This window comes from Phalaenopsis equestris, unplaced genomic scaffold, assembly GCF_001263595.1.
Source record: "Phalaenopsis equestris unplaced genomic scaffold, ASM126359v1 Scaffold000002, whole genome shotgun sequence".
NCBI classification, from domain to species: domain Eukaryota; kingdom Viridiplantae; phylum Streptophyta; class Magnoliopsida; order Asparagales; family Orchidaceae; genus Phalaenopsis; species Phalaenopsis equestris.
In genome coordinates, this window is record NW_018164444.1 from 35,120,444 (window position 1) to 35,130,408 (window position 9,965).

General features: G+C 35.9%; 1 protein-coding gene across 1 annotated transcript in view; it reads right to left on the reverse strand.

Moving 5' to 3' along the window:
- Positions 1–265: 265 nt before the first annotated feature.
- LOC110033062 (30S ribosomal protein S20, chloroplastic-like) overlaps positions 266–9,965 on the reverse strand; it is a 12,074-nt gene continuing 2,374 nt past the window's right edge. Inside the window, exon 3 of the mRNA XM_020736924.1 lies at positions 266–748. Coding sequence (XP_020592583.1) covers positions 524–748 — 225 coding nt within the window. The 3' untranslated portion in view covers positions 266–523. The remainder of the gene's footprint in view (positions 749–9,965) is intronic.

The following is a 9,965-nucleotide window of genomic DNA, read 5'->3' on the forward strand; positions in this document are numbered from 1 at the left end:
CTACCTAACGCAACCCTCCACTTTTCTCATCCGGGCTTGGGACCGGCAACGGCAGTGTTAGTTTAATTCAAAATAATATAATTCAAAATATAATTTAATTTAATTATAAATATAGTTTAATTCAAAATATAATTTATTATATAATTTAATTTAAATAATATAATAAAAATGTAATAATAATTTTTTTCTTTAATTCAAAATATAATATTTGGAGCCATCCCATCAAAATTTTAAAATTAAAAATTGACCAATATCAAAACCGGGCAATTCATTAAAATTAAATTCTGATCCAACCAGTTCAACGGTGAGATTCATGTTGAAACAGTTTTGAATCCGGTCTAGCCAACGGGTCTGATTTAATTTTAAAACCATGATCAAACTTTGCTTCAAATACTTCTCTTACAATAATACAGCAGCTGCATCACACCATACAATCACTGAAAATCAATCATCATTTTGAAAAGAAAAATGAGAATAAAATTCTTCCCGAGGAAAAATCACCGCATACCAATGTTTGCAGCAATCAAGCAGTTACAGCAGGAGCATACCAGCCATGGTGGATTTCAACAGTCTTCTTCCTCCTCGCCAGCCGTGATTTCCTGTGTGCTCCAGTGTTCTTATGCAAACTGCCTGATTTTACTGCTTTGTCAATCGCTGAATAAGCCCTTGATATCAGTTCTTCAACTGAAAGGATTTCCTCAGCTTTGGGATCTGTCTTCTTTTTCAGCAGATCCAGTGCTTCAAAGACCTGCATTGGATGTATAAACAATCAATTGGAATGAATAGAGTGGTATGTATTAGGAAGATTTACACATGCATTCCACCAATTTTTACATGCATACCACCCTTACCTGTGCATGAAAAGGTGCATTTCACTTTTTAAGAGTTTAAATGGTGGTCATTTTGAAGCGATATGAAAGATTTGGGAGGTACAGTTGTTAAAATTAAAATTTAGGTGTTAGATATGTAAATACATCGGAATTGGGTGTGGTGCATGTAAATGCCCATTATCTTGTGTTTCATGTATTCTAAATGTAGAACGTATTTCCAGAGCACAATATGCTTGCCCCATAATTTAGTATAACTTAATATGCAGTTTAATAGAAGCATTAAAGGTTCCCAGGAAAATTATAGGCTAATGAATCAAGAAAGAATTATTCAAAGCCTACTCTATGGCTTAAATAGAGTATTACAATATTTTACAAATAGACCCCTAGACTTTTTCAATACTCCCATTTAACCAATAGGACCCTAAATAAGGTCCAATTCTCAACACTCAAGATGGGCAAAACATATCCACTAAGCTCATCTTGTCACATAACCTAGACAAATCTAATGAACTAAATTCTTTAGTCAGTCAGTCAACTACTTGCTCTCCAGTGTTTACATGAATTAGCTTCAATAGGCCGTTATTTAGCTTTTCCTAGATGAAGAATCCATCAATCTCCAGATGTTTGGTTCTATCGTGTTGCATTGGGTTGTTGGCAATACTGATTGTTGACTTGTCGCACCACAACTTCATTTAAGTTTCTTGGTCCACCTCGAGCTCGACCAATAAGGCTCTCAACCACATTATCTTGGCAACTCATAAGGCCATGGACCTGCCTTTACTGTTGACTTCACTATTACAAAAGATCCAACTCAAAATATCATGAGGTGGATCTTCTGTCATTTGCACAACTTACTCAGTCAACGTCACAAAAGCCCTCAATGTCTAAATGCTCATTCTTCTTGAAGATCAACCCCTTCTTTGATGCACCCTTCAGGTACATCAAAATCTATTACACTGCATCCATATAGCCCTTACTAGACTCATGCATGTAGCGCTATAAAAGAAATGTCGGTCGAGTGTGACACAAAAAGGTCAAATCGGTTCTCCTTCCTTTGCACTCAGCTTGGTCTTCTGATCAATTAGAGAGACTGTAAATTTGCACCCCAACATGCATATTTATGTGAGGAGATCTAGTACATACTTTTTCTGAAACAAGACCATTCCCTCAGGTTCACAGACCACTTCAACTATAAAAAAGTATCAGAGTTGTTTGAGATCATACACCTCAAATTCATTGTCCAATCTTCCATTTAGTTGGACAATCTCTACTTCATCATCACTGGTAATATTGATGTCATCAATATATATAACAAGTATAGTGGTGTGACCTTCAAGTTATAAAAAGTATAGTGGTGTAACCTTCATGTTAAAAGAATACTGTTTGGTCTGCATTGATCTGCTGATATCTCATGCCCCCCATAGTCTTTCTCAACTTGTCAAACCAGGCTCAAGGAGACTGACTGTTTCAAGTCATACAATGACTTCCTGAGCCTACACACCTTGCTCACTATCTGGACTGTACCAAATTATGATGGTATCTCCATATATACCTCATCTAATAACTCACAGTGACAAAATGCAATCTTCATATCAAATCGGTGTAACCTACACCGACCATTCACTGCTAAAGAAACCAGTGCTGTGCTTTGTACCACTTTACCTTCTCTTTGTGAAGATTCACTTTCACCCAACTGTCTTTTTTCACGCTGATACCGATACTATCTCCCATGTTCAATTTTTATTGAGAGCCTTGAGCTCTTCATGCATAGTCGCTTTCCATTTGAGTATAGAGACAATGTCCAAAGATGAATGAAAGTTCTATGTAAAGATAATATATTAAAAAATAAAATAAAATTAGGAATATCATGTTCCCATCTAAAATGATCGAAAGGATGTCTCGCATTGCTGCGAGAGGTAAGACCATACAAGAGCCTAGTCGACATAACCCTCATTTTGCTTCCTTCTCAAGGTATACACTCTTAGCTCACTTTTAGCCTGAATACACTCTTAGCTCACTTTTAGCCTGAATCTCATCACAATATCGTTTCACTCTGCTCATTTTCTGGTCCCTCGACTAATTCATCCCATATCACAAGACAAGGCATTCCTCCCAAGTCTACCACTCTCTCACGATTGCTACTCACCCCCTTTGCCTTATATCTCTAGTATTTGGTGAATCACCGTAGGGTGAAAACACCTCCTGGGTGTATAATGGTTCAACTTCTCTAAATGACACATCCATGCTTACAATTAGTCTCTTTTCTATTGGGCTCCAATAGACGTACCTCATCAAGATAGCAGAAGAACACACGAACACACATTTCACAACTCTGGGATCCAACTTCCCTATCGATAACCTGTTATCTTTCACAAAACATACATATCCAAACACCTTAAATAGGAGGATCCCACAATTATCTCCTTTCAACATTTAAGAAGAAGACATCCAATCCAAACCATCGAGGGCATCCTAATGATTAATTGAGTAGCTATCAAAATTGTTTGCCCCATAATTGTTTTGAGACATTCATTCTGATCATCATGCTTCAGGCTACCTCTAGAAATTGTATATTCTTCCTCTCCGCTACTTTACTTTTTGTCAGTGTGTATTGACATGTGGTTTGATATTGTATCCCTTGGGCTGACAAGTATTCCCCAAATACTTGATTGATATATTGTCTTTTTATTAAACCTCAATACCTTCATTATTGAATCATATTGAGTCTGAATTGTTTTGTGGAAGTCTTTAAAACAAGCAAACACATGAAAATTATTTTTTTATCAAATATAACCAAGTAGCACGAGAAATATAATCAATAAAGATCACAAAATATTGATAACCATTCATAGAACTTGTAGAATAAGGTCCCCAACCATCAAAATGTATCAAGTAAAAAATACCAGAACTTCTATTTTTAAAATTGATATAAGTGCTCCTAGCAAACGTACCAAAATTACAAGCATCATAAACTAGCTTTTGTTTATTTGTCTTTTCATACAAAGAAGAATATAACTGACTCAATAAACTAAAACAAGAGTGTCACATGTGTCTGTGATGTAGCAAAAACACGTCCTTCACACTCCTCACAAATTCTTTTGCTCCAACACTCTATACCATGAATGTCAAAGCTGAGTCCATCACTTTTATGTCACTAATCGTTAAAAGGTTAATTGAAAAAGAAGAGAAATGCAAAACATTTGACAAAATAATATAATTGGTACCTCTCACTATATCCTTACGAACTACAAGCTGTAATATACCATCAACAGTCTGGATGCTCTCACTATACCCTCATCAACCTTAGGCTGTGCTATACCATCAATAATATAGATGCTCTCTAGTACTGTTAGAAGAGTATAGAAAGAAAATTCTCTAGCAGTACCTGTCACATGTCGAGATACACTGAAATATACTATCCATTTTCATGATCATGTGGTGGAATTAGAGGCAAGAGCATGTGTATTACAAGTATCTTTGTTAGAGTGAGCAAAACTGATAATGTTATCATTTGATGACAGCTAGTTAAAAACAACCTTAGACTTTCTGCTTCCTCCTCAATAACTCCAGACACTTATGATTAACATTGGTAAAAACCACATTTGTCTCAACCTCATTTTTTATCATCAGATGTGTCGAGTAACCCTTTTTTCCACATTTTCATCCACCATGGCCACGACCACGGCCTCCACCCTGTTAACCTTTCACCCGTTTCTCACTTAGGTGGTCTAGGATAGGACTTGCTCAGATGCCCAATTTCAACATAGTTGTAGCACTTGCGAGTCTCTCCCCAGACACCAATCATACCTAAACTCAATGCAACTAGGTTGATCGCACACCCATAAGTCCACTCGGCTCTGAATGCAGCTTCATGAGACTCTCTTCTTGTTACATAGCAGCAATGACCTCATCCAGTGAAGGGATAGTAACCCAAGCTAGGAGGGCAAATCTCCTCTGATCAAAGGTCAGGTTTAGATGGGCCAAAAATTGCATAGTCCTCACAGTGCAAAGATCTCCCCTTTCTTACACTCCAGATCGTCATAGCTCGACATTGGTATGAAGTGATCAAGATCTGCTCATAGTCTCTCCGACTATATGAAGTTCTCCTGAATTGATCTATCACCCTGAACCACTGCATCTATCTCACGCTGAATCTGGAACACCCTCATGTGATTCTCAACTCCAACATAGATCTTCGGCTTCGCCCAGATGTCGTTCACCTTTTGAATGTCATCTACTGATGAGTCAATCGATGGAATCATCGAGTTGAGTAGCCAGGTGTAAAACAAGTCATATGCGGTCCTCCACTCATCCCTCTCAGACTCGACACCCGCCAGATATCCCTCCAATCTCTTCTCAATTAGAGTAGCTTTGATCTGATGTGATCAACTCAGATATATAACCGATTCATCAAGTTTCAGATCCACAAAAAGGACATCTAGCTTCACCGATATCGGAGCACGTGCTGAGGTAGCGGCTTCTCTTGAGACGCTAGCCCCTGTATGTGACCGACTAAGAACTTCAAAATTTCAGGATATATCTTCCCCAGAAGCTCTAAACCTTTACCTCCCGCATTATCTCCTTCTCATGATGTCCTCAATCTAACTATTTGCAGCCGTCGTCATCCTCTCAGGCACATAGAACCAAATTTCTCTCCATTGCACTGGTATCACGTGGGCTTCACCCTTGCCCTGCACCGAGCTGCTCGAACCATTCTAGTGTGATTCAACAATCGAAGGCGTTGTCAGTTTGCACGCCCAAGCGCGACTGTATCGCGAGGGTTCACCAGCTGAAGTATCGTGCCAATCGCTTCTGTATCGCGAGCTCGCAATGCCATAGTTGCCTTCCGAGTTAGCGAGGCTATATCGCAAGGGTTCACGCTGCGATCCCCATGTGGTCGTCCCAATTAGTTCTAATCCTGACTGTAACGTTGCGATCTCGCAATCCTCTTATTGGCGTCCCAATTAGCTCTAATCACGATTGTAACACGAGGATGAAATAGAAGGAGAGGAAAGCAGAATTTCGGGTATCTGCACGCTGATCCCGACCATCGGGCACCAACGAAGGTTGCTAGGGTTACCACTCTGATACCATCAAGAAAGAATTGTTCAAAACCCATCTTATACATTCATAACATAGACTTAAATAAGATATCATAATATTTTCCAAATAAACTCTTAGACTTCTTCAATATTTCTTTTTTCCAATAAATAAATAAGGTCCAATTCTCAACAAGGGCGGTACCAAGATAAAAAAGTTCAGAAGTATTTGAGCTATACAGATGGGAGAATTCTGATCAAACAGGGCATACGACACAGAAAATTATATGAATTAAAATGTATTTTTTGGCATCCTTAAGAAAGGAAAAGAGACTTGGTAAGAATAAATTTGATCTCTCGAAGCATATTACAGGAATAAATAACTAAAGATAAAGAAATATGTATAAAATTATTATATCAGAATTGGAAAGTTTTTATTGTTAATACAGAGCCGCAAATGAAAGGGCCATGGAAAAATGACAAAGGAAGAGGATTGCTAATCAGGAAACACTGGAAGAACATTAGATTAGAAAAAGCAGTCTTGTGACTCAAAGCTAACTAGCAAATTGTAAAAGTTAATCAGTTTATATCTCGCAAAAAGGATCATTTGCAAAGCCATTTTTTCCGCATTCCATACTTCAGTTAAATTTTTTTTTTAACAATGACTTAAAAATTAAGGAAAATGTTAACTGATGGAAAGTACTGCCAAATTTAAAAAGCTAAGGAAATGTGTATAATTGTGACTATTATAGAAAAAACAAACACACAAATCATAAAATGAAGTTATAACAGAATATAATGATGCATGGATGAAAAAATACTGAGCATTAGAGAATTAACTTGGCTTTATGCTAGAAATATCAATAAGAAGATAATTTTGTGTTAAGTCTGTCTATAGAGTAGAACCAGATGACAAGATTACATTGAGAGGTGTAATATAAAAGGCTTAAGCTATCGCATAGCAAAGGCATGCACTAAACCAAAGATCCATATTTAATATGTATCGTTTTGTATTGCTTAAGATGATTCTTAAAAATGACATTCAAATTGATGTAGTATGGATTGATCAAAATAGTTGAAGCTAAATTAGATTGGAAAAGGATGCAAAGATAGAACTTTATATCCAGATGGTGTAAACATTGGCGCTTAGTAGTATACAAGATATTGAAATAATTTTACTTAAAATATCTTTAAGAAATCTTAAAGGCAAATAAGAAATTAATAGATAGAAGAAAAAAATTGCAATATTGATCTTCAACATAAATATGATAATTATAGATGAATCAAACAAGGGAGACATATTGTGAAGTTTTGTGTTATTACATTTTAAGAAGATATTAAATAGACATGGGTAAATCCATGCATTATCTTCTTTTCATTCTAAAATATAAAACAAAAATATGAACATTAACACAACATATAAAATATGTACAAGTGTTAATTTCAGAAAATAAAAATAGTAAATTTCAATGTGATAGTAAACAAATATTCTGAGTATTATATGATTTTCATTCAAAATTAAAACATAAAAAATAGGAACATTAATATAATATGTACAAAATATGTACCGATCTTAAATGTACAAAGCCAAATCCACCTAAGTTATACACCAAAAAGTATAAGATAACTAAAACAAAAGTTGCATATGAATGAGTTTATTTAAGAATAGCATTGACTCAATGCAAACAATAAAAACAGCAAATATAAAAGTTATTGAAATCAAAATTCATTCTGTGCATGTTAACATGAAATTTTAAAAATGTATCTTTCGAGAAAATATTAAAGTATAATATGGACCGTATGAGTCAAGGTAGTAGCAAGCTCAATTTTGATAATAAAAATAATATATTCGAAAATAATAATCTCTATTATTAAGGGTTTGTTTGGGACAGCTGTAGCATAGCTGCCCCAGGAAGCTGTTGCTGGGAAAATGACTGGTTGTTTGTTTCAACTGATTGAAAACAGTTGTATGACAGTTGTTTCTGGATAAATGACTATTTTGTCCCTGTTTAATAATATTGTTTATAACTGAACAGTCATAACATATATTTGATACATTACAAGCAGAAATTCACTTCAGAACAGTATAAAAGTTTAGAAACACACCTCACTTAACGAGTATCAAGAGTGCCAAAAAAGTCAAAAACTATTAAAATTACACTTAATATAATGATTATATTGTCCTTAACATGCAGACGGTGTATGTCTCGTGCTGTACTGTCCTTCAATGCCCTTAGCATTCTTATTAGTGTACTCTTATTGTGGTATTATTGAGGTGTTATCATGATGTTATTTTACTACTCCAGTAACACATCAATAATGTCGCAATAACACCACTCAAACAGACCGCATCTACATATGTTTCCTAGCAGTGAGCATAAAAATGATGGCAAAGATGATTTGTTGTTCTTTCTTATAATATTTTCTCATTATATGCCCCAAGGAGTATCAATCCCTATGCATAATATGCAATCACAACAATTTTATGAGACTATCTACTTCACTGCCCCACTTCAGAGTGTGTATGTGATTGAAAATTTTGTTTTTCTTCTCAAAAGAATTTTCAGTTACAAAACATGAAATTCTGCATATGTTTCCTAGTAGTGAGCATGAAAATGATGACAAAGATGATATGTTACCCTTCTCCCAATAATTTATCATTATATACCCCAAGGGGCATCATTAACTATGCATTATATGATTTCACAGTAATTATCTGATACTATCTATTTCTCTATCTCACTTCAGAATGCATGTGATTGAAAAATATACTTTTCATGTCCTAAGAGTGCCCTAAGTGGTATTAGTCCTGAATTTCAGTAACAAAACATGAATTCTACATATGTTTCCTAGCAGCGAGCATAAAAATGATAACAAAGATGATCCGTTGCCCTTTTTTCCAATACTTTCTCATTAGGTGCCCCAAGGGGTGTCTGTAACTATGCATGATATGTTTTCGCAGCAATTGTCTGAGGCTATCTATTTCCCTGTCTCACTTCAAAATATGTGTGTGATTGAAAAATATGTTTCTCTTGTCCTAAGAGTGTCACAAGTGGTATTAGTCCTGAATTTCAGTAATAAAATATGAAATTCTACATATGTTTCATAACAGTGAGCATAAAAATGATGGCATATATGATTTGCCGCCCTTTCTCCAAATAATTTCTCATTAGATGCCCTAAGGGGTATCAGTAGCAATGCATGATATGCTTTCGCAGTAATTGCCTGAGGCTGTTTATTTCCCGTCTCACTTCAGACTGTGTGTGATTGAAAAATATGTTTTTCTTGTCCTAAGAGTGTCCCAAGTGGTATTAGTCCTGAATTTCAGTAACAAAACATGAAATTCTACGTATATTTCCTAACAATGAACATAAAAATGATGACAAAGATGACCTGTTGTCCTTTCTCCCAATAATTTCTCATTATATGCCCCAAGGGATATCGATAGTTATGCATAATATGTCATCACAATAATTTTCTGAGGCAATCTATTTCGTTGTTTTACTTTAGAATGTGTAATTGAAAAATATATTTTTGTGAGCATAACATTTGAAATTCGGTTTGAGCATGCTCAAACAGACCGCAACTACACATGTTTCCTGGCCATGAGTTTAAAAAAGATGACAAAGATGATTTGTTGCCCTTCTTACAATTTTTTCTCATTAAATGCCTCAAGGGTTATCAGTAGTTATGCATAATATGTCGTCACAGTAATTTTTTGATATATCTATTTCACTGTCACTTCAAAGCTTGTATGAGTGAATGAAAAATATGCTAAAGAGCGATACCGGAAATATGAACGAAAAATTTGTTATACGATGCAAATCTGCGAAAAACGAAAATTTCTTAAAGAGAATATAAGAAAAGGTGATACCCGAAAAAGATGGTGTCCGAAATGATGAGTTAGGGCAGAGGAAGCAGAAGCTCCGCGGGGAAGGTAAGGGAAGAATTCGAACGCGGGGTGGAATCCAGGGGCAAGCGTGTAAAATATCGAAGAAGAAACACGGGCTGCGGCCAGCGTTTTGCTAAACGGCACGGCCGCGGCCCGCCACAAGAAAAACACCACCCCAAAAGACACAAATTAGCAGCTCCAGGC